This window comes from Vigna unguiculata, chromosome 10, assembly GCF_037176805.1.
Source record: "Vigna unguiculata cultivar grain cowpea cultivar isolate G323 ecotype 2 chromosome 10, ASM3717680v1, whole genome shotgun sequence".
In the NCBI taxonomy this organism is placed as follows: domain Eukaryota; kingdom Viridiplantae; phylum Streptophyta; class Magnoliopsida; order Fabales; family Fabaceae; genus Vigna; species Vigna unguiculata.
This window is the reverse complement of record NC_140801.1, coordinates 53,264,734-53,291,396: the sequence shown is the minus strand read 5'-3', so window position 1 is coordinate 53,291,396 and position 26,663 is coordinate 53,264,734. Positions and strand designations below refer to the sequence as shown.

The 26,663-nt window shown below is 30.9% G+C and overlaps 2 protein-coding genes across 7 annotated transcripts; one reads left to right on the top strand and one right to left on the bottom strand.

Moving 5' to 3' along the window:
- Positions 1-444: 444 nt before the first annotated feature.
- On the top strand, positions 445-14,800 carry LOC114165062 (mediator of RNA polymerase II transcription subunit 15a-like). Of its 6 annotated transcripts, none has more exons than XM_028049715.2 (12): positions 461-782; positions 2,319-2,397; positions 3,411-3,522; positions 3,644-3,752; positions 5,381-6,565; positions 6,705-6,775; positions 8,540-8,614; positions 9,222-10,541; positions 10,699-11,043; positions 13,458-13,652; positions 13,766-13,854; positions 14,338-14,800. In XM_028049715.2, exons 2-12 carry the CDS (start codon positions 2,333-2,335, stop codon positions 14,543-14,545), a joined length of 3,774 nt encoding a protein of 1,257 aa, XP_027905516.1. In that variant the 5' UTR covers positions 461-782; positions 2,319-2,332; the 3' UTR covers positions 14,546-14,800. The 6 variants fall into 6 exon arrangements, with proteins under 6 accessions (XP_085524498.1, XP_027905516.1, XP_027905515.1 ...); XM_028049714.2 differs by having other exon boundaries at positions 2,274-2,397; XM_028049712.2 differs by having other exon boundaries at positions 2,251-2,397.
- Positions 14,801-15,482: 682 nt separating this feature from the next.
- LOC114166197 (Sterile alpha motif (SAM) domain-containing protein) lies at positions 15,483-17,072 on the bottom strand. Its single transcript, XM_028050883.2, has one exon. It carries the CDS (start codon positions 16,961-16,963, stop codon positions 16,349-16,351), a length of 615 nt encoding a protein of 204 aa, XP_027906684.1. The 5' UTR covers positions 16,964-17,072; the 3' UTR covers positions 15,483-16,348.
- Between the last annotated feature and the right edge of the window lie 9,591 nt (positions 17,073-26,663).

Here is a 26,663-nt window from a genome sequence, read left to right as displayed (position 1 = left end):
TTCAATATAAATTTTAAAATTATTTTATTAAGAGAAATATTTTAATTATATTTTTTTTTTAATTTTTGTTACTAGCATAACATATAATAATAAAAACAATTCTTCATAGATTGATAATACAATGTAACAATCAAAATAAAAACATAAAGTAATTACACAAAAGTGTAAAGAAAGAAGTATTATATTATGATGAAATTGTTTTGCTGAGATGTTATAAAATAATATTTTTTCAGTACTTCTAAATTTTGATTTAATATCACAAATTTTTTTAAATTTTAATTTAATACACTTCTGGACTCCAAATTTAATTTAACTTAAAAAATAATAATATTTTTCCCATTTAACGCTTATCTTTTGGGGAAAAGTCAAAGAAGTTGGCGTGTACAAGGAGGGACGTTAATCCATTACACAGTTCGTAATGTAACTTTGATCCATTTCGCAATAACGGCAGCGCAAATTACTTGAAATTCTTTAGGAATTAATTAATTAATTATCTTTGATAGTGTTTGTTAGTCTCTGAAGGTTAGAATTAGTCTCAGAACACAAAAACCTCTCTAATAAAAAAAACGATTATAATATAATTTGTGATTTGTGTGTATTTAATGTGAAAAAGTAGGTTATTACTTACATGTGAGATTGATTGGTTCTTCATTTCACAATTAACTTTTGGTGAATTAGGCTGAGAAAACCTCAGTTCTCTGCAAGTTCCGATTCGGAGGAGCCGTCGCTGGACGACTCCTCTCTCCGCCTCTGCTAGTCACCTTTGATCATAGCCGATGAGAGTATGTCTCTCTATTGCTTTCTTCTTTTGATATTATTATATTATATTCTATTTTTCTTTCTGTTGCTTTTTTCTTTTTGGTTATGAGATTGTATTAGGTGAATTAATAGAATGATTTATCTCTCTTACTCTGGTGATTTTGATTGAAGACCTTGTTCTGTGTAAGAATTGAATTGTTTGAAACTCTGAGTTATTATAGTTTTGTAATTGATGATGATGATGATGATGATGATGATGGAATTGGAATTCATGATATGTGTTGAATTGTTGTGATTTTGAAAATAAATGAAATCTGCTAGGAAATTATCTGTAGAGTGCTCTAGATTACAGGAAGGAGTCTGAGGTTTGAGGAACTGATAAGGAAAGAAATGGGACAGAGGAGAATATGTATAAGCTTGGTCTTCTATTCTTTGTTCAAGAGTTTAGTATTCCCGAGATGAATATAATTTATTAGACTATAACAAGAGGAATCCACAAAATCCCACAGTTAGCTTTTGACTGAGTCAATTTGATCGTTGAAGGGATTTTTCTTTTTTTTTTTTCTGATGAAATTCAACATTTGTCATAAGAAATGAGATATCATTGTGCTATTATTGGTTCTGGAGTTATCTATTTATCAATTTTATGCTCTAGGTTTTCAGCATTGTGTAAGTTGTAATATATGATGCATTTGTTTATACTATTAACATACGTCTTCTTCCATCTACTCTATATTTGGTCTCTTCAACAACATTATTCAGTTCCTTTAGGAATAAAATTTATCATAATTTTAATGTTTGGTGTGGTGTGGTTTAGATATTTATAAATATTCCTGTTCTGAGGATGAGTCCCAACACAACGGTAAAGTTGCCTTGTGTGACCAGTTAGTCACAAATTGGAATCTAAAATCAACTTTGTATATACAAGGGGAAGAAGGTTGCATATAATGACCCTCCCTCCTCCATTTTGTGAAGCAAGAAGCCTTTAAGGATGTAGTACCTCTTTATAGATCTAAGAGCATCTGCCTGTTTTATGCAGTTCTAGTTCAGAAAAACTGCCTACTTATCTTTATATCTTGGGAACTACTGAGGTTCGGCACATTTGGACAAACAATTTAATTAAGGGCTTATTCAATAAGTTTATTTTTGTAAGCCTAACTGAAAAGTTTGACCGTGAAATTCATTGAGATAAGCTAAGGATTTTATGGGAAGATTTTAACCAAATCACTGTAAAGTGCTTATATGATAAATCAGTTCCATGGAAACTCTTCCATGATAAATCAGTTCCTTTTGACTCTATCGCAGTTCTTACTAACTTCTGAGGTTTTGGAAATTGAAAAGATTAAAGTTGGCAAAACTGTATGCTTGTAGTTCGTTTGTGTGCTTATATAGTAGTTGTTACCATCAACCCCCCACAATATAGATATGATGTCTTTTATTGTATATGTACCCCCTTTACATGTTTCCATCTAAAATCTGACTAGATTATAGCATTTTGTCCTCGGGTGCTTGAGGTGATTTGAATTTGATGGATTCAAATAATTGGAGACCTAATCAAGGTAATAATCCCACTATGGATACAAACGATTGGAGAGCTCAACTACCACCTGATTCACGCCAAAGAATTGTCAACAAAATGTAAGCTTCAATTTTAATTCTGTATTCTTGAGATTATTTGATTAGTTCTTTTACCAGATGTTACCTATCAAAGTAAAATTAATAAATAAATAATGAATCCCTAAATTGACAACATTTTCAGAAGGTTTATTTTGTTTGTCATATAGAAGGAATTCTATCCAATACTATTATTATTGTTGTTGTTGTTATTTTACAATTTACTGTACAACTTGGTCTTGGTGTTGCATTGCATAACTTAATAGTACAGACCTTTTTGTATCATTGTGAGCATTTGGTCTGTACTCTAAATCCAGATCATTTCTCTTTCATTTAGTTTGGAGATATAGAAAGAGAAGGGAGAGCAATGCTTTGCCAGTTTAATATATTGGTAACATTTTGGAGCTTTTGGTTGAAGGGCCATTATAATTAAACAAAAGATATGTCTTGAGTACACTACTTCGGGATTTTGTATTTGGTTCCTCCATAATGTTGTGCCATTTTTTTTTCTTTCACAATTTTGGTTACAAATTGATATTTAGTAATTTTTGTTATAAGATATATTGTATTACCAGGAAATATAAGAAGAAGAAATGTGGAAGAATGAAAACGTGATAGGTAGTTATCATAGAAAATAACTTTCATTTTCATGAGAATGTAGAGTACCCACATTTCACTATGGGAAGAAAGCAAGACTTTATATTTTATATTCCTGGAAATCCACAATATATGGAAATGAGTTTTCAAAACTTGTAAAAAATATGGGAATGTGATATTCCCTAATTCACTTTCTTGGGAATAATTGGTGATACTTTGAAACAAACACAAACCTTAGGGACATTGGGTGAAAGGTTATGAAGACCATCATGGAAACTCATTAACCCTACTCCGTCTCATAGGTTGGGTGTGTGGAATTTTTCTCTAACTTCATCAACTTTTAACAGATAACCGTGTTCTGTCTTTTTAGGATTGGCTGATCTTCTTAATCTCCATCCTTCAATCATCTAATTGTGAAACTATTTTTTATCTTCTTGTAGAATGGACACATTAAAAAAACACCTTCCTCTTTCTGGTCATGACGGAATGAATGAACTACGGAAGATTGCTACAAGGTTTGAAGAAAAGATTTTTACTGCTGCAACAAGCCAGGTACGTCCATTTTGAAAATTGAGATCCTCCATTTCTTTTGTTGTTGCCTATGCAAATTTATAAATATATACGATAAATTATTCATGGTTTGACACAGCACTGGTGTTTTGTCTTTTTTCAGCCTGATTATCTACGGAAAATATCTATGAAGATGCTTACAATGGAGACTAAATCCCAAAACACCCTGGCTAACAATCAAGTTGGCACTAGCAATAAACCTACAGATCAAGGTTAGCATTTAATAGCCTGACTTTGGTGATGATATTATGATGTGGTACCAAGTGCCAAATCCTAATTAAAGTCAAGTATTGGGAATAGTGTATTCAGCTCTCTTAAGATTGGAGAATTTGCAAAATACTACCAAGATGTCAGTCAATTATCCCATGAACTTTAGTCTATACTATAATATATCCTTCCGGTTAACCATAATAAATCCTTAACAGTGGTGCCATATAACAAATTTGGGGCCCTACATAATGATATAGGAAGACAAATAAGGAAGCTATGTGACAGCAAATCAATTTAATTCTAATTATCAATCAGATTAATTTTGACTAACAATCAATTTAATTTTGATTATTCTGTTAGGACTTTTATTTATGTCATGGATAGTTAATTGGTGCAATGCATTTCTACAAAAAAGCAGACTCTGAACAGGGTGAGGAGATCTGACTTCTGAACAAACAGTCTTGTAATCTTCCTCAAATCAATATATTTTCGGATTTTATTCATTCATTGGAATCCGTTAAGTTCTATAATTGTTCGAATACTGTTATTCCTAGTTCTACCTACATCACATAAATTCTTCTTTTCCAACTTACAAAAAATTGCATCATACGAAGTTTGCTTGCAAGACATTAGTGACCAATATGGTCTGGTCATCAATTTTGTTTGACATGCTGGAGGATTTTCATCTCCTTGTTAATAATTCTTCACTTCTCTGAGAGAACAAAATCCTCTTTCTCTCTCTAGAGCCTTACTCCAACCTAGCACAGTGCTCCTACTCAAGCATACCAAATAGTGACTACAGGTTGCAACCAATGCCACCACCTTGTGTCACTGAAGAACATACCAGCAAATACAAATGATCATCCAAAAAGTGAAAAAGCAAGTAATAGTAACAAAGTTTTGCTGCAACGTGATGTTTTAGCAGGGACAAATTGTAGGGATTCCAGAGATGTTGATGATAATACTTTATAAATCAACTGGATGATGAGAAAAGTTAAACTTAACTTTATAATTTGGGTTGATCAGTGATGAAAAAATGCACCATTTAGTTATTTATTATTTGTTTTCAAATTTTGCATTACTAAAATTATGGAAATTACTGAAACTAGATAAAATTAAATTTAAAATAGTAAATTACAGAGATGGATGGTTGAGATTTTTCAACATGGCATTTCTGTTAAATATTAATGCAACTTGCAAGTAACTATCGGAATGGTAGTTAAAGTTTAAGAACTAATTGGGATGACTTCAAATTTCATAGTGTTACTTTACAAAGGCCCCAAAGTTTAGGGGAGCCAAATACACATTAGCCTAATATATTTGATTAATTTTTGGCATTCTTGTTCTTTTCGTAATTGTTCTGATTTTCCTATCTAATCATGTGTGCAAGCTGATGCTATTGAGACTATAAAATATCCTTTTGCTTAAAATATAATAAACAAATCAAATTGACTTTATTGGCCATTCATATATCTGTGTAGTTTGTCTCCTTGTTCTTTGTCTTCTTAGATATCTTTGTTTTGAATGTTTATGTTAACCTTTTCCACGTGTTATTAAATTTCTGACATGTTGATGCTTTATTGTTATCAATACGTTTTACTTCTCACCCAGCAAATAAATTTTTTCATAGGACTTGTTTTGCAGCCTCAAGTTCATAATCTTGGGCAACAACATTCTGTTCCTTTGCCTAGTCAGATGCAGTCACATCAGCAGCTTCTATCTCAAAATGTTCAAAATAATGTTGCATCGCAACCTAACCTTCCACCTGTATCTAGTCTAGCCCAGACTCCCAGCCAAAATATTGTCCAGAACTCTAACGTACAGAATATACCTGGGCCAAATTCAGTTGGAAGCACTATTAGCCAAAATTCCAACTTACAGAGTATGTTTCCTGGTTCTCAGAGAACAATGCCAGGAAGGCAGCAGGTTGGTCCCCCACAACAACAGCTGCAATCACAGAATCCACAGCAATTTCTTTACCACCAGCAGCAGTTACTGAAGCAGAAGCTCCAGCTTCATTCTCAGATACAGCAGCAGCAACAACAGCAAAGCCTTATGCAACCAAATCAGTTGCAATCTTCTCATCAATCTACTAGTGTTCAACAGTCAATGCAGTCAATGCCTCAGCAACATTCACAAGTTATGAGGCATCAACAACAGACTTCTATGGTACATCAACAACAAACACCAGTCACTCAACAGACAATCTTACCCTCACAACAGCAACAACTTATGGGACCTCAGTCAAATACAACAAACATGCAACATTCCCAAATGCTTGGGCAACAGAACAATGTTGGTGATATACAGAAATCTCAGAGGATGCTTTCACAACAAAGTAATCTTACAAGCCTGCAACAGCGACAACAGTTAATAAATCAGCAAAACAACCCAGCAAATGTACATCAACAACAATTGGGAAATAATGGCCCTGGGTTACAGCAGCAGCATTTGCTTGGACCTGACTCTGGCAATGCAGACATGCACACAAGTCATCACTCTGCACACATGCTGCAACAACCAAAGGTTCCAATGCAGCAACAATCACAACAAAATTCGTCAAATTTGTTGTTACCTCATTCACAGCAGTCACAGCCACTGGGTTCACAACAGCAATTAATGTCTCAGATTCACACTCAGCCCACACAGTTGCAACAGCAATTGGGCTTGCAGCAGCAGCAGCAGCCAAATCCCTCACAACGTGATATGCAGCAAAGAATTCAAACATCAGGATCCTTACTTCAACAACAAAATGTTCTTGATCATCAAAAACAGTTGTATCAATCTCAAAGAAATCTTTCAGAAACATCAGCAAGTATGCTCTTACACTTGCTCCTTTCTCCTTGTCATTATATATGTTTGGGAGCTAATAGAAGCTTTATTAACAAATGCAAATACAACTCATTTTCTGATCATTGTATGCTCGTGCATCTTTTATTCCATACTTATTGCAGCTTCTCTGGACTCTACAACACAGTCTGCACAACCTAGTGGAAATGATTGGCAAGAAGAAGTTTACCAGAAGGTATAATGTTTCTTATCACTTTTATTTCCTTACCTTTCATGAAATGAAAATCACTTGTTATTGATGCATGAAATTCGCAAGTCAAGTAATAATATCGAATCCACGAGGATTGTGTGTTTATCACAATTTAATATGAAGCAAAAGGAGAAGGAATTCATTGAAATTGAGAATTGATTATGAAATACAAATTTGGGGGGGAAATCAAGAATTTAAACGAGAATGTAACATAATTAAAAGATAAAACTTATTGTGTAAATTAAGGGTAAATTATTCTTTAGAATTTATTATTTTTAAGGGTAAATTAACCAAAGGTAACATACGCTCCCTCTCAGAATACTAATATGTATATCTAATTGATTTGATCCCTACTCTCATAGTGGTTATGTTCAATTAAACCCATTATGTTCTTTGTTAATTCATTTATTGCTTGAAGAATTAAATCTATTTGTAATGAAACCAATGTCAAAAAAGACAAATGAGAAGAAAATGGAAAAAGCTATTAGTAACCACGTGGCAACTGATACAAATGATGCAATCATAAGAAAGAGCCAACGGCCCAAAATAACTAACGCACAGCTAAAGGATTATGTGCGATGAGACAATTAGCACATAGGTCTTGCTGATTGGTGGGAGCAAGAGGAGGAAAAGAAACGTTGTGGCCGAACCTTCCTCTCTTATGGGTTCTTTTTGTTTGTTTCCTTGTTCATCTTTTACTCTATAGTTACTACTATATACATAGTAGTTAGACCTTTTTTTGGGAGTTTCTCCAGTTCAATAATACCATTACAGAATATTTCATTTCCTTATCACTCTTTTTTGTGTATTCTTTCGGTGATCATTGTTACATTAGTGCTTTCATTGATCATGGCGGGAAATACTCGCCTGAAGGACCTCACCTCCGATGTGAAGCGTTTGTTGGAAATGATGGATGCCCGTGACAAGTAGTACTCCACTCGCTTCGAAACAATAGAATCAGCAGTGGAGGAGATGCTGAAATGGTGCCCGCATGCAGAACCTAGCTTGTTGAATCCAACCTTCCAGGTCCGCAATGTCAAACTAGATTTCCCCCATTTTGATGGATTTGATGTTCTCCAGTGGATCTTCACACCAATGTGGTTGAAGAGACTCACACTTGAGGGAGAGATTGTTAGGAATCGAAGTGTGAGTCTAAGTCCCACATTAGCTAAAAATGAGAAAGTAGAGCATTATATAAGGATAAAGACTCATAAACCCATTGCCTTAAGGTTTTGGGTTGAGAGTGGTGTCAATGTCTTATGTGGTTGGGTTCAGGTCTCATTGGTGTTATATCTCCTCAGTGAAACCTTCTCTGTAAACCTAACATAAACTACATGGATTCCCAAAAAGCATAGTCTCAGATAGGGACAAGGTTTTCACTAGCCAATTTTGGCAACATTTATTCATGTTGAGTGGTACCACACTTAGTATGTCAACTGCTTACCATCCACAATCCGAGGTTGTAAACAAGTGCTTGGAAATGTATTTGTTTGCAATTATTTGAATGGCTATTTAGAAAGTCTCTTTGCAATTATTGATGCTATATTTATTTGAACGCAAACTGGTGTTATTTTTTAGAGATCTTCATTTAAGCACAAAAGTTAAAATTTCTATTTATGATGGCGGAAACGGAAACTTCTCTGTTAGTGTCAATGCAATAGTGATATTGATGTTATTTATTTGCATGAGAGATCTCGAAGTTGCTGATACTTTAATTATTTGATCTGATTTTTTTATTTCAATCTACAGCTCCAAGCCATGAAAGAAAGTTATTTGCCAGATATGAATGAATTGTACCAAAAAATTGCTAATAAACTTCAGCAGGTATCTTTATACTTATTTGCTTATAATTTATCGTGATGTAGGGATTAGAATAAAAAATATCAACAGTGCAAAAATATTTAATAAATTAATATTCTCATCAGCAGGATTTATTCATTGAAATCCAGAAAGCATATAATTTAATTTAGCTCAAATGTTTCTAATCTATATAAAAGCAGCAGATTTTTTGGTCCCTATAATTTTTTTTCTTTGTTTTTCATCTCAATCCCAATAAAATTTTGAAATCAGTAATTTTAGTTTTTAAGATCAATTTTTGCATAGATAAATAATGTATATTTTATAAAAACAATTGCTTAATCCTTATAAAATATATTGTATATAATGATTTTTTTTCAATTTTGGAGAGACTAAAACGAAGAAATTTTTTTACAATATCAAAAAATCAAAATACGTTTATTGAGGGATTAAAAACATTTTTAAATTTATTAATTTTCTTTAACTGTCAATATTTATTCATCAATTAGTGTCATTAATGAGGGTATTGATTTCTAATAAAATCTTTATGGGTGGCATGAGGACTCTTGTCGCAATTTATTTATATGTATTTGCTTTTCCTCTATTTGATCCTACATTTGCTTCTCTTTATCAGCATGATTCTCTTCCCCAACAGTCCAAACCAGATCAGCTTGATAAGATGAGGGCATATAAAATGATGTTGGAGAATATGATGACATTCGTACAGATTCCCAAGATCAGCATTTTGCCTCACTACAAGGAGAAATTGGTACCATATGAGAAGCAGATTGTAGGTCTCCTAAATCAAAGTAGACCCAGGAAAGGACAGATTCCCCAAACCCATATGTCCTCCATGCAACAGCCCCAATCCCAAGTTACGCAATTACAGTCTCATGAAAATCAAATGAACTCTCAGCTGCAGTCAACAAATTTACAAGGTTCTGTGCCAACCATGCAGCAGAATAATATTGCAACCTCTCAGCACAATCCTTTGTCGGGTGTATCAGCAGGACAGCAGAATATGATGAATTCGATGCAACCTGGAACTAGTTTAGATTCTGGACAAGGAAATTCTGTGAACTCCCTTCAACATGTTCCAATGAACTCCATGCAACAAACTCCTGTCAGTACTCCTCAACTACAGACTAACATTAATTCCTTACAATCACAAGGTGGGGCAAATGTCAGTCAACCAAATTCCCTTCACTCAGGTTCCAGTGCACTTCAACACCAACTGAAACATCAGGAACAGCAGATGCTGCAGAATCAGCAATACAAACAATATCATCAGCAGCGAATGTTGCAGAGGCAGCTCCTTCAGCAGCAGCAACTACACCATCCAGCGAAGCCACAGCTATCTGCACAATTGCAAACACATCAAATGTCCCAGCTTCACCAAATGAATGATATAAATGACTTAAAAATGCGACAAGGAATTGGTGTTAAGCCAGGGGTCTTTCAACAACATCTTACATCAGGTCAACACTCAGCATATTCCCATCAACAGCTGAAACAAGGGAATGCATTTCCTGTTTCTTCACCCCAACACCTTCAGGCTCCATCTCCGCAGATTCAGCAACATTCATCTCCCCAGGTTGAGCAACAAAATCATCTCCCGTCTAAAACTAAAGTTGCAACTCCTCTGCAATCTTCTAATTCACCCTTTGTAGGACCTACCCCTTCACCTCCTTTGGCTCCATCTCCTATGCCAGGGGAATCTGAGAAGTCCATTCCCTGTGTTTCATCAATATCGAATGCCACAAATATTGGACATCAACAAACAGGGGGTGCAGTAGGACCACCTCAATCCCTTGCCATTGGGACTCCTGGGATTTCAGCGTCTCCTTTATTGGCAGAATTCAGTGGTCCGGATGGTGCGTATGGCAATGCTTTAGCTGCCACTTCTGGGAAGTCAACTGTTACAGAGCAGCCTCTTGAACGCCTAATTAATGTGGTCAGTATCGAAGCATATCTGATGCTGGTTTTTTGTATACTTTTATTCTATATTTTAACCAGATTTGACAAATTAAAGTGTAAAAGGTTCCCTAAATTATTTTACTGCTATGCTTGGAATTATAGATGACAAATTTATGTCTAAACCATGATTCTAGGTAAAATCAATGTCATCTAAAGCATTGAGTGCTGCTGTCAGTGATATTGGTTCAGTTGTCAGCATGAATGATAGAATAGCAGGATCAGCTCCAGGTAACGGATCCAGAGCAGCTGTTGGTGAAGATTTGGTTTCCATGACTAATTGTCGCCTTCAGGCTCGAAATTTCATTACCCAAGATGGTACCAATGGAATTAAGAGGATGAAACGTTACACAAGTGCTATACCCTTGAATGGTGTATTATCTGCTGGTAGCATGAATGATAGCATCAAGCAGTTAACTGCTTCGGAGGCTTCTGATCTAGAGTCAACAGCAACATCCAGTGTCAAGAAACGGAAAATCGAGGTAATAAATAATGTTTTTGACTGGTATATTTTATTTTATAATTGTCATATTTGCTGTTGATTATCTTTGTTCCCTGGCTGCACTTGAGAATTAGAAATGTGTTTGTCTCATGGATTGTTGATGCATTGAATCTACATTAATTCTTCACATTTTTTATTTAATATACTAACTTTCTCTACTGAAGTTTATGATTATGTTAATTGTATAAAGTTAAAGTGCTTATGAAAACCTGAAGTGAAAATAAAAAAATAACAGTCAGTTGGATTTAGAAGAATGTGCAAAGTTACATTTTCATTTTCTCGTAAAGGCAGCGGACACAGAACTTGGAATTCATTTAGGCTATAATTTAAGATATATTAGTGATTTTCAGCTAACCACATGAACCAAATTACAGATTTTGATCCCTGATTTTCAAACTCACCTAGCATTAGTAGCATGACGTAAGGGAAGCGTACAAAAAGGAAAGGTGTGATCTAATAAATCAATTTGACATGATGTATACTTTTAGTCTGCAGAAGCTCTCAAGTTATTTGCATCCATTAGTATCTTAAACGTGTATTGAATGGGAAAAAACTTGCACCTGTTCTTTTGTATTTGCATGATTAGTCAAAGATTTGAGGAAATTATTACTAAACTAGGAATATTATTTTGTTTTATTTGGACTATTTAAATATGCAAATGAGTTACCTAATTGGGTTCTATCAAAAACCAATTTTCAATCAATCTGTTTAGAGTAAGTTGTTTTATTTTCTAATGTTTTACTCAATTTTTTTTTCAACATTTCATTTTACTTGTTTATGTAATCCCTTTTTCACCTATCTTAGTCTAAAAAACCTGCTCTAGTTTGTCAACTTCTCCTCGGTCTGGGCTCTGGAAGGGGAGTGTTGAATAGAGCCTAGACTTTTCTTGTAAAGAACTAGACTAGTCGGTCTAGGGAACAAATACAACAAACTACACAACAAATTTTATATTGGTTCACCTAAAGATTACGTCCAAATTTTCCTTAAGCAAACCGATTAACAAGTTCCACTAAGCAATCAATTGATTACAATCTAGTAACCAATCACTCCTGTTTACAAGTGAGTACACAAACTACTCCTGGTTCTCACAAGTACATAAACCACTTAGGTTATACCTATTCCTGAGATTAAGAACTTCCTAAAGAAAAGAAAAGAACACTCTGAGAGTGAGCACAATTGAAGATCACTAGGTATACTTCACAATCTGAAAGACTACAAAGACTATCGCTCTCCCACAAAGAATACTATAAAGTCACTATAAGATAGAAAAAAATGTATATGGCAGCTGTGTGTTTTTCGTGTTTATCTTGAACTCTTAATATAGGCTCGGAAGATGACTGATATGTAAAGTTTTAATTTGAAACTTCAATGAGAATCTTCATCTTCCTTAGCTTAGACGCTTGATATGGAGAGTTTTAATTTGAATCTTAAAAGCGCTTTTGCCTTGGTTATGTGTATAGAAACAATTCAAATAAGATTTGCATATATAACAATTAATCATAAATGCATTGATTCACTTGTTTCCTTAAGTGGATGTTTACAAGACCCTATGTAATAAAAATATTTCCAAACATGGATAACATAGACGTTGGAAATAATGCTTCAAACACTTGATATTTATCTAGAAAATATTTTATTGTTAATTATTAGTTAAATTCATGTTAAGAACTCATGGTCCTATTAAACAGTCTATCACAAGACTTGCCAGGAGCGTTGGATGGTCTAATGAAACAGATAAGACAGAGTGTTTGTTATCATCAAAACTCATAGATGGTCTACTGATATTAAACTGTCCCGTGGGGCTTACAGGATCTAAAGTCTTAACATGGATGTTACTCCAACTTTCTGCCAAAACTACACTCCTAGTCCTAATCCTATATCAAATTTTACTAAGTGATGTAGAAATTACTAATTAGTTAAACAACAACCAAGAAAGATAAAAGAATTATAGCAGTAATTGAGCGACATTAAGAAATGATTTAGTGGTAAGGCTGATGCATGTTTGACACTACTTAGTCTCATGTTTACTATTTATCCACCCTGTATGGTAACAATGACCAACTATGGCATAAGCTTAGAAATTAGAACCTATTGTTGGTGTGAATAACTCACTTATGTACATTATTGAAGTTGTTAATATAGCATGTAGACATTCTATTAAATTCATCATATTAAAATCTGTTTGTGTTTCATTAGAGCATGATGGTTCATCAGATAATGTTCTAAAAGACTTGCAAATGCCATGGTTACTAAAAAATGGATAGTAACTTCTACAAGACTTATCAAGTTATTACTTTCTAAAGGAAACCACGTAATTTCTGGATTTTATCCGTAATTGTGTAATTTATCCGCTTTATTGGTATTTTATTTCTGATACGGAAGACTTGGTGGTAGGTTAACCATGCCCTTTTGGAAGAAATAAGGGAGATTAATCACCAACTTATCGACACAGTAGTAGACATAAGCAATGTTGATCCAACACCTGCTGTTGCCGCTGATGAAGGAGCAGAAGGAATCCTTGTCAAATGCTCTTTCATTGCTGTGGCTCTCAGCCCTAGCTTAAAATCCCAATATGCTTCAGCGCAGATGGTGGGTTCCCACTTCTGAGATCTAGCAATTACAACAATCTTAAGCCTTCTTATTTTATTTTATTTAATTATTCATTTTCTTTCTTAGCCTTATTTTCATTTCTTACTGTACAGTCACCTATTCAACCCCTGCGTTTATTGGTCCCTGCAAATTATCCTAATTGTTCTCCCATACTCCTAGACAAATTTCCAGTTGAATCCAGGTGAGATTTTGAACAACACATTGGTATCTCTTGTGTTATAACGTTTTGTGATCACTTCAATGTTCACAAAAACTTAGCAGCTATATATGATCTAAGAGTCTTTCGTTTTACATTATTTATTGAAATAATGATAATTATGTATGCTTATGAGACTTGTTATCTTTAACCTAGGTGCTCTCTGGAATGTTTGTTTTCCTTTCTAAATAACGATAATCTATAAAAGACATGTCTCGCCTCTCTCACCTTCTCCATGGTTTATCTAATGTTTGATTGGAAACATATTCTTAATTAGTGGTGGATCTAAGATCCTAAGTCAGTGGGATTAATATGCTAAGGGCGCAAATATATAAGATTAGGAGGGCTAAATAATTTTTTTTGATATACTTAGTAATAATTTTAACAAAACCATGAGGTGCGTTTGTCCACCCTCGTGTATAAGTAGGTCCACTAGTGTTCTTAATGATTTATCTTCTATTCTTACAGTAAGGAGAATGAAGATCTTTCGGCGAAGGCAAAGGCAAAGTTTAGCATTTCTTTGCGCAGTTTATCACAACCTATGTCACTTGGGGATATAGCAAGGACTTGGGATGTTTGTGCTCGCAGTGTTATTTCTGAGCATGCCCAACAGAGTGGGGGAGGAAGCTTCAGCTCTAAGTATGGAACTTGGGAGAATTGCTTGACCACAAACTAATTTCCATGCACCTTTTTCTTTCACCCTAGAAGTTGCTGTCAAACATTATCTTTCTATTTATAAGTAATAATTGTTGACGTAGATAAATGCCTAGTTATGAATAGCCACACCATGGGGTTTGTCATTATGTATATACTTTTTTTTCCATTTGTCTAGGTAATAATCATGATTAGGCCGTATTAGTAAAATTACATAAAGTATAATCGTATATGAAGCGGAAAGTTATTCTAATAATTGCTTTCCTTTTCTGTTTCAGTTTAGCTTTATAATGGTTAAATTTTGATAAGTTGAAATTGATTTTTTCCTGTAAGCAGTAGACCTTAGTTTTTGCTTTTAATTCCTTTCATGTATTGATCATTCCAGTAATGTTGTACAGAGTATCTATTCCTAATGTAGAAGTGTTGTTGGTTATTAATTGAAATTGATCAAACCTACGTTGCAAGCCAATGGCAAAATTATTTTTTTACCATGTTTTGGAAGTGAATGTGTGTTTGTATGATTGGAAATGGATATTCAAATATGTTTTAGGTTATGCAAAAGGGGTTTTGAACCTGGTATAGTTTTTTGATTGAAATTTAGTTCTTGATTGAGAATAAGAGAAAAAAATTTAAATAAATGAGAATACTATCTTTATCTTCATGTTTTCACGTGGAGGCACAATGGATTATATATTATCACTGTATTTGAAATATATCTTTATACAGCTTTATCTCAATAAAACAACTAAAACTCGACAAACCTTTAATAAAAATGTTTAATTAGTCATACGATAATAGATACCAAACTTACCAAACTGATACATCTGAACGAAAGTAGATACCATTCGACTAATTAAATCTAATAAAAAGAAAGAAAATTAACCATTACATAGAACATTTTTTTTTCTTCTTCTTTTTTAAGGGTTGAGATGAAAATAAAAGTAAAACAATCATGGTCATTCAATGAAGAATTAGTTCAAACACAAGAATGGCAATGTTGTAAGTATTGTATTAAATACTAAATATACTCTGTTAATGTGTGTATCGTCAACCACAAGACATTACATTGCACAAACCCAAAGTCAAGCCAAACTTTTTAATTGGGGTTTCAAAGTTGGTAAAGTAAAGTAACAAAACTAAACATCTACCTCAAATCATTCTCCCCCCATAAACACGCTAATCTAATTCAAATTTTGCCCTATCAAAAAAGCTAATGGGCATCCATCACATGACCATACAAAAAGCAAAGTAGACAATCTCATTACTGAAACAGATACCTGCATGCTAAAGTTACCTATCCGCATGACCCACACCTTTCATAAAAACAACAACAAAAGTATGCTGGTGGAAGAACCCAAAAAACCCATCTCTCACCAAGTAATCAAAAAGATAAGGGGATTAATTATACTTTTAGTCTCTGTTCTTTTCAAAAAATGTAAAATTGGTATTCTATTTTCTTTTATTCTTAATTTGATCTCGATTTTTAAAAAGTTTATGCAATTTAGTTATTTTTGTTAAATTTCTTGATACAGGTCAAAGATTTTTTATCAAAATTGAAGTTGATAAGGATGGTTTGCTTTGTTAGTATAACTAACACAACCATAGTGTCAATTTTGATAAAAAAAAAAATTTGATCCGTTTCAAAAAAATTAACAAAAAGAATAAAATTGCATCAAAGTTTTCAAAATTAGAATCAAACTGAGATTAAAAAATCTAGATGACCAACTTGACATTTTTTAACGAAAAAAGAGACCAAAAAGTAATAAAAGAAATAAAAGAAAGATAAGGGATTATAGAATCAACCCCAGAAAGGAAAAAAAATTTATCAATTTGGCTTTAGATCCTGGAACATGGTATCCCACCTGATTTCTTCTGCAGCAGCTGAAGACCAGTATCCACCATGATCATCATCATCATCTTCCATCTTTTCCTCCTTGTTGAAATGGTAAACCATGGGACTGGTAAAAGCATCAAGGCCATGATGCAGCAAAGTGTTAGGACTTCCATTTGTGAGCAAGAGCCTCTCTTGCTTAGCCACCATCAACTTTTTGTTTTTGTTATTCCTCTTCATCACATGGCTCTTCCATCTTGTCCCATAAGGCCTTGTTCTCGATGATGGCACCACAACAAGTGCCGAAGACTCTTCCTCACAGCTGATGAAGGTGCGAAAGTAATTGGCCAAACACCTCTTCGTCCTCTTGATCGCCACCATGAGCCTCGCCACAGGACGCGGTGGTGCCCTCTTTCCCTTCACTTTCCTCGCCAGCTTCAGAATCTCTAGCCTGTGTTTGGCTATGGAGATTCCCATGCTCATCAGAAACTCATGGTTGAAGTATATCATGTCTTCTTCTTCAAGCTCATTGTGTGCAAAAGTAAGACCATACTCATACACTAGGGTTGGCTCAAGGCTTGTTTTTGAGAGCCATGAGAACCAATCCATAGTTAGTTATAAGTTTTGTGTTTTGGTGTGTTGTGTTGTGTTGTGATGTTGTTCAACTTTTGTAAGAGTTGTGGAGTGTTTATATAAAGAATGGTAAAGAGGGTTTGAAAAAGAGAGTGTGTGGTTTTCTTTTTGTGAAATTAGTTAGTTATGTATATTAGTTGAGTCTTGAGAGTGACTAAAGAAAAAGTAAGCATAGGGTTGTGTGTGTGTGTGTTTTTGTGGGGTATGTGAATTGCATTGTAACCCACACCCATGTTCATGTTCCCTCCAGAAATAGGGTTTGTGACATCAAACTTTAAGGAGTGAGTGAGACCTAAGAATATGAATTTTTTTTTCTTTTTCTTATTAAAATTTAGCCCTTGAATCACGGGTTATGGAAAAGTACTTGTGGTGGAGCCACCCCTACTTGTTTGGTGTTGAGTAGTTGAGAGTGAAAGTGTGAAAACTATGGAGACGTTACTTACAACAATTAAAAGTGGCTTGGAGTCAAGGAAAAGCAATGTCTTCTTCCATATTCTTTTGCCGTCAAATAAATTACAAACCTTTTTTTCTTATAGACAAATGTTAATAATTAAATTTCAGGGTTAAATATGTTTTTGGCCTCTTAACTTTGAGTGAATTTTGAAATTAGTTCATTTCGAATTTTGAACCATTTAGTATTTCATCTTTCGAAATACGTGAATTTAGTCATTTTAATCAAATTTTGTTAAGTGTATTTGACATTTAAAGCGCGTTTTATAATAGTTTTTTACTTAACATTAAAGCAAAAATGTGTCAAATAGTATAAATAACACAAATACAATCCTGAAATGTGTACAAAACATCAAATAAACCCAACAAAATTTGATTAAAATGATTAAATTCACGTATTATAAAGGACTAAATTGGTCCAAAATTTCGAAATGGACTAATTTTAAAATTCACTGAAAATCGAGAGATAAAAACATATTTAATCCTAAATTTTATTAACGAAAAAATAGTCCTCACGATATAAAAAAAAATAGTCCTGACGATTGTTTAACCATAATCTTAATAAAAATTAACTTTTATATTTATAAAAATAAATATATAAAAAATAACAAAAAAATAATATCAAATAATAAAAAAAATATGGTGTCAAAAATTTAATATCCACTTAATATTTCATAACCATGAAACTTGTAGTTGGAGTCTCACTCATTCCGTGTAGAAGAAGTACGATTTCCTCAACTTTTTACTCCAATCTGGTCCTTTGTTTCTACTATTTCAGACAATAAATAATAATGTTATTCGAGATCTCAGAAAATTTATAAAATATAAATAGAGCAATCAAAATTCAATTTTATTATTGACTTTTTGTGTTAGTTATACTTTCACCTACCATTCAAAATATATGTTAAAATAATTTTCGATATACTTTAAAACATCAAAATTAATATTTATTAGTGTATTTTGAATGTTCAATTATTCTAAATTCGGACCATCAATTCTTTATTTATTTACATGGTAGAAAGTTGGTTAGACTTATCATATAATCTGTTATCAATTCCCTACAAATATTTTATTACAGATGTATAGGAGATTTCACTGAAACCCATTTATATTATATTTACTCTCGTTGGTTATAAAAAAAAAATTATTATGATAAACTTAATAAATTTCACATTATTTAAGAGTTAGAGTGAAACAAGATTTAAATATTTTTATCTATTTTTAACGATAGTTGTGGAACGAATTTGAGTCAGAATCAAAACAAAAACTTATCAAAGTATATAAAAATAACTTTATGTTAAAGAAATTTATATAAACTTTGAGAATTAAAAAAAAAAACTAAAAATGTTAGAAATGTTTTTCTTTTCTTTTTTTATGTCAGTATCATGAGAAATCTTTGTTTCGTGAAAAAAAAAATTCCTTTAATATTTTCTTCTCTCGGACAAACAATGAAAATGTGATATTTTAATTCTATCTTCATTTTCCAATAAGTCAAACCCTATTGAGAGAATAGAGGGAGAGAATATAAGATAGAGTTTCATAAATTAAGGAAACACTGACTATAATTATCTCAATAATTAATCTTACCCAAACCGTCATTATGGTTGGAAAAACCCATAATTTAAGATCAATTTTGGAGTCTTGAGGGAAAAAATTTGGAAATATATTTAAAATTATCTTTGTTAACTTTGAGATGTAATGTTCCATTGACTTTGGTTCTTCGTGCCATCACCATCCAATTAGCTTCTAATAACTATAATTTTGTGATTAGTTGAGCATAATAATAATGGCTGATTAGTTTGCACGTTTGGAATCTTTCAAATCTCAAAGCCCTAAATTTGCAATATAAAAGGTTTTAAAGATTATAATTCGCTCTAAATTAATTTAAAATATGGTTAAATATGTTTTGATCCCTTAACTTTCAGTGAATTTTGGAATTAGTTCATTTTAAAACTTTGAACCAATTTAGTCCTTCATCTTTCAAAATACGTGGATTTAGTCATTTTAATCAAATTTTGTTAGGTTTATTTGATGTTTCATACGCATTTTAGGATTGGATTTGAGTTATTTATATCGTTTGACACATATTTGCTTTAATGTTAAGTCAAATACTATCATGAAACGCGCTTGAAATGTCAAATAAACTTAACAAATTTGATTAAAATGACTAAATCCACGTATTTTGAAAGATAAATAGCTAAATTGGTCTAAAGTTTCAAAATAGACTAATTCCAAATTTCGGTGAAAGTTAAGGATCAAAAACTTATTTAACCCTTTAAAATAAAATAGAGCTTATATTTTAAACCAATTCGAAAAGTTTATATGGTTAAAAGTTCGTTTTAATTGGATCAAATGGGTCGGATTTAATACGTGAAAATCCTAATCAATGTAGTTTCTCACCTTTTTTTTCTTGGTTTATATCACAGTTCACCTAAAATTATTATGATAAAATAGTTAATGGAGAATATGAATAATTTAAAACAATAGTTAGGTTATTCTAATGAGAGTATAGGGTTTAGAATTAATGAAGATTTTCAAAAAAAAAAAAGATTTGCAGAACTTTTCACAAAGAACATAAAAGTAGACTATTTTAGCAGTGTATATTGGTTTGAAAAGGTTTAAGAAAGGTTTTTGTGAGAACTGCATAAAGATAAATAAAGGTATAATTGTATAATGAATAGTGTCCTAAACATTTTTGTTTAATGTTGATTCATTTCATATAAGTTGGATTCACTTTTTTATTCATAAACTTTTCGAAAAAAATTGAATTACATTATAAAAAATAAATTATGTGATGATTATTTGTATGGGCATAGATGAGTATAACAGTTGAAGAATCTTAAATGTTAAGATTTTTTGTATCAAAAGTTTTAACTTAGAAATTCAAGTGCGAGTTTAAGTCTCACAAAATGATAAAGTTGAGTAATATATAAAAAAAATACTCATTATCTTAATATTTTTGTAGAAATTGGTGTCAATTCCTTATATAAATTAATCTACTTGAATCTTTTCAATTAATACCCATAAAAAAAACTATTAGTGTATTATTGTGTATGTGTCACTTTAAAATATGTAAATAAATTTGATAGTATTGAATAATCTAACAAATTTAAAAGTGTTTATATTTTGCATTCTAAAACATCTTATTTTTAAGTTCTTTTGCTTGTTTTATATCTTACATGCTCGAAATGCATATAATTATTCTTGTATATAGTTTCATAATTTCTATGTTGAAATTATTTTTTACTAATCATTCACCTTGATGAAAAGATGAATTTATCATAAATTTTTTTTTATCAAAAACACTTTAATTAAATAATACATTTTATCAAGAATATAATAAAAAATTAAGACCGAAATACCGAATATAAATTGTACAGAATTATCCATTATTTTTAACTTTACAAATAAAAATTGTTGAAAGAAATAATTTGATATATGTAAATCTTAATTATAACTTAGAACTTGATCTCCAACTTAAAATAATATTTAATTTTAAAGTTGATTGATTAGAGAATGTTAGTAGCCATTGAATGATATGGATGGATATCTTTCACACATTAATGTTGGTTGCCATGTGACTTTCTTTTTCTTCTTTTGTCTTCTCTTTTATTTTTATTATTTTAGTCCATTCATCAACTTTCAAAAGTAAATGTGCCACTTTCGAAAAAATAATAAAGAAAAGTTGAAAATAAGAACAAAAAGTGATACATAACTTGCTTTGGCTACATGTCAAATCATTGTTTTCCTCAACAAAATAAGAAATTCTCACAATGCTTAATATATCCAAATTTATTTAATAAATTCAAATATTTTCCTTCGAGCTTTTATCATCTCCAAACGTGTAAATTAATTAAATTGGTGAACTTAAGCAAACGTGAATAATACATTTAATAAATGTAATAATAACTTGGGGAGTAGCATTTTTCTAATAGTGTAAACCTAAACTTTTTATTGTTTGATTTAAATAAATTAATAAATGTCAAACTCGATCAACATATTTTTTTCAACAAGTCAAACTATTGACTTGATCTATTTACATTTTTATTCACGTCTAATCTTAGGCTTCGCATTTTTCTAATAATCATTTAATGTATTTGATTCATCCCATTCAAATAAATTAATCAAACTTCTTTTTCACAAGTCAAAGTATTAATTAATTCATGCCTATTTAAATAATTTTGTATCTACCCTCTTCAAATATGAGTAGCTTCATTAAAATTGGAATTTATTTTATTTTTTACTCATCTCAATTTACTTTAACTACTTGTATATTCATTTTTAAGTTTGATAGTCTATTTTTTAATAAGCTTAAATATCTTTGTAGTTTATAAATTTGGATGTGAAATTATAATTTGTTATTATTTCAAATTTTAATGCATTTTACATATTAAACAACATTTCATATTCACATTTAAGTTCAAATGTGTCAAATGGTATAAAAAGTTCAAACGTTAACATGAAATACAGTTTGACACGTCAAAAGAGTTTAACATAAATAGATTAAGATAATTATATATATATATATATATATATATATATTCATTTTTAAACTATATTGACAAATTATATCTAAATTTTGAAAGACATTACAACAAAAATGACTTTAGACAACATTAAACGAGATCACATGTATAAAAGTGTGGTCTAAACACAGTAAAGGTAACATTTATTTAGATGTGACTTAAAAACTATCTTAAGCAACATTTATATAAATGTTGCTTCTAAAAAGTGTGAGCTAATACATTAAAATGTGGTCTAAAATACATTAAAAATTAAAGCTTTTCGATTAGAAATATTCTTTCCCTCCTTGAAAATGCAAAACTTAGTTCAAAAAATAAAAAAATTTAAATTTTTTTCATCCCTTTGATTTTGGATTGAGAACGCCAAAATCTCACAGTGTTGAAAATGTGAAGTTTTAAAAAACACGTACATCAAAACTGTTGTCTTTTATGAGGATTTTAAGCAACGATTTTAAAATTGTTGTCGCACTAAAAACAGTGACCTACCTACAACTACACTCACCTAGACTACGCTTAAGAATTGTTGTCTAAACTTTAGCCCACGATTTTTGTGGTTTAACTCATAATTTAGTGTTGTTACCTAAATCGATTTTTGTTGTAGTGAGAAAAAAACTAATTTCAATTTTGTAACAAAATAGATACTAAAATATATACATATATATATATATATATATATATATATATATATATATATATATATATATATATATATATATATATATATATATAACCTCTTTAATAGTTAAATTTAAAGTTGTTGATGCAAAGGTGGCTGAAAAAGTGTATAAATTAATTATAATCCACTTAAATTAATTCAAATTCAATTTAGACTTAACAACAACTCCATGTTAATATTTACGTAAAAGCATCTTTTTTTATGTCTTATTCAAAGGACCACAATAAAATTCATGTTTGCGTATGAATCAACCTTATTAAGTGAATGTAAAGATTAATTGCGATCATAAACGTAGGAATTAGAAGTTCGTGTAAAAAGCCCTTTAATAATGAGAAATTAAACACAACTTTGTGAAGAAGAAGGGTATCATTTAAACACCATGCAAATGAATTTGGGGTTATTCTGGCTTTAGACAAACAAATGATTATAGAAACTAAAATAATAAGAGTGTTAATTAATTATGTGAAAGTTATATTTAAGAGAAAGTGATAATATAATAATTAATTAATTGTATTTGGTTGGTAAAGGTGTGTTTGTTTGTGGACATCATAATTGAGTTTATGGGTATCAACTAAAAATTCCACTTTCCTATTAACACAACATTAAGCAAATATATGTTTAAGAAATTATTATTATTTTGTGCATTTTAAATTTTCATAAGAATGTCATATTATATTATCCCAAACTTTGAGCTTGCAAAAAAGATAGAACTAGAAATTTTGCTATAAATAGAAAATTTAGGTTAGAATCAATATATATATATATATATATATATATATATATATATATATATAAAAGGAACATTTATCTAAAGAGAAAGGTGTTCTAAGTGCACTTGCATATTAGTTAATAAATTTATTGTTTTTTATTTATCAATATTAGCAAAATCAAATTTATAAAATAAAAACAAAGATATGTTTATAAATTTTAATAGTAAAACTTAAAAAAAAATACAAAAATAAAAAATGTAAACCTAAAGATTTAGCAACATTTATATTAAAAAAATGCCTTATGAAACATTGGCTACGATTGAACACAATCCCATATATCCCAACCTGTCTCTAATCTAGGCCCAATACACTCCCTTCGGTATCTATGAACATTTCAAAAACCCTAACAAAAAATTGCTTTTGATCTTATAGTTTCGTAAATGTACCATTCTTATTTTTGTAAAATATTAATTGAAAATTTAGTTCTTCAATTAATTTTAAAATGTTAATCTATTATATATATATATATATATATATATATATATATATATGTATATATAATCAATATTTATGTGCCGGTAAATTATGTAATATTAACCGTTTATTTGTACAAAATATTAATAAGAATGCTGAGTAATGAATTTTAACATTATTACGAATATATGTTAACTTTTTGTATACTAATTAAATGAATATATTTTAACATTATCTTAGATAAAAAATGTTTCATTTTTGCATGCTTAGAGGCTTTTATGAGATTAAAAAAATCACATTATGGATAGAAGAGTGTAACGTACCCAGAAACATAAATACATACGTATATTAACAACAACTATGCTAAGTTGTAATAGGAAAATAAAAGTATGCTAATATAATAGGAAATAAAACATGCATTAATCACTAAATATAAAAGAAATAAAACTACTTTCAAAAATATATATACCATAAATAACTATTTTTTTTTAAAAAAAAAACTCTTTCAAAAAACTTTATATTAAATATATATATATATATATATATATATATTATTTCTTTTCTACCTATATCTATTCCATTTATGCTTATATCTATTCATTTTCTGTTTATGTATGTTTCTATTGTGTTTTATTATTTCCTGATCATCTTTTCCAGACCAAGTAATTATGCGTGGAGATTGAGTAATATGTTGTCCTATTTACAGAATTTGAACTCTAGGAACCATGTTCAGAATATACCGTCCAATTTAATTTAGGATGTAATCTAACGGTGTCGCGGGAGAAAGGGGAATCATTTGAGGTTGAGGTTGAGCATGGGCGACAGACATTTTTAGTGAGGAAATACATAACCACGATCCAAATAAGGATTTTATTGAACTTTGAATTATTAGCAAATCATTCTAAAAGGTAAAAGTTTGGAAGTACTTGCAAAAATAAGCTAAAAATCTCTCCCTTAAGCTATAGAGCTTACTATAGTAATGTCAACTACTCCAAGCATTTGTTGAAGCTTCTCAAATTGTTCAAGTTTCACATCCCTAGTCATTATATCAACCACTTATTCATGAGTATTATAGTATTTCAATTGAACCACGTGATCATTTACTAGATCTCTAAGAAAATGAAATCTCATTGCAATGTGCTTACTACGGCCATGAAAGACAGGATTTTTGGACAGTTGAATAGAGTTTTTGTCACATGGAATTGTGATTGCTTCCTTTCTTTCGACCCCAAGATGTTATAAAATTATGTGAAGCCAAATGCATTGATAGGCACATGTTGCTGCTTATACTTTGCCTTTGTAGTGGATAAGTTGACCATTAATTGTTTTTTCAAAGCCCATGACACAACCCCTAATCCTATTATGAATACCGTTGTATAAGTTCTTCGTCTATCATCCAAGTTCCCAGCATCGTTACTATCATTATAGGTTGTGATTTCGGTCTTTCATCCCTTTCGATATAGAATATCGTACTCAATGGTACTTTTACATACCTCATAATACGTTTTGTGCAACCCAATATGATGTCTTTGGAGTAGCCATATACCTGCTGATTAGGCTGACTCTGAACATTAGGTCTGACCGAGTGACTGTTAGATACATGAGACTACTAACAACTTGTTTAAATTTGGTACCATCAACTGATGTTCCTTCATCATTTTTGGATAGTGTAGTGTCTTACACAATTGGATTGCGAAGAGATTTGCACTCTATCATGTTGAACCAAGCTATCATTTCATGAACATAACGTTTTTGGCAACTGAAAAGTCTCACTTTACTCTGTCATGTCAAACTCTAGTTGTATCAAACTTTTGAAGTCCTCACAAATTTGATGTCTATTTCCAATAAAAAATGTGTCGTCAACATATAGGCTAACAATTAAAATATTACCATGAATCCTTTTAATGAACAAGGTATATTCACTCGAGCATCGATCAAAGTGTTCTTTGAAAAATTATGCTTCAATCTTGTTATACCAAGCTCATATAGTTTGTTTAAGCTCGTAGAGAACTTTATTGATTCGATACACTTGATTTTCTATATCTTTATTGATAAATCCTTCATACTACTAAAACGCTTATTGAAGTTTACTTGAAGTTTTTATGTCAAGCTAAAAGACTTTCAACTTTAATTGACCGAATAATTATCACTATAGAAAGTTCAATCAAGACTTGGATTTTTCTTTTTTCTTTAAAAAAATCCTTTCCTTTCACTTTTTATTTAATTAGATCCGTTAGATTTTAGTCTCTGAATTTTCTAAATCATGTCAATATTATTATTTCATCTAATTGACCGTAATAACATATTTAAAATTAAAAACGCGTCACTTTCGCACATTACTAACATTACTTTCGCAATTCGTAAAAACTAACTATCAAGTTAAACTTTTCATAACTAGAAAGGTTTAATTGAATTAATTAAATAAATATTAATTATATCATTAGTAAATTAGGGTATTTTTGTTGTTTTTGTGAACTCTTAATTGGAAATCATGACATGACATATTACCTAATTTGCCACCACAAAAAAACTCATCTCACATTCTTCTCAATTTATAAAAGAAAAGTAAGGATTTATTCAATATGAAACTTATTTCTTAATTTTAATTTGAAAACATATTTTCAATTTTTGTGTAATATATATATATATATATATATATATATATATATATATATATATATATATATATATATATATATGTATATATATAACAAAAACAAATCACCTTCTTCCATACTACATTATACTAAAAAGACAAAAAAAAAATAACGAAAAAAAATCCTTTAATTCAAGTGTTATATTTTTTTTTCCTTTATAAATAATTAGTACAACTTTATAAATAA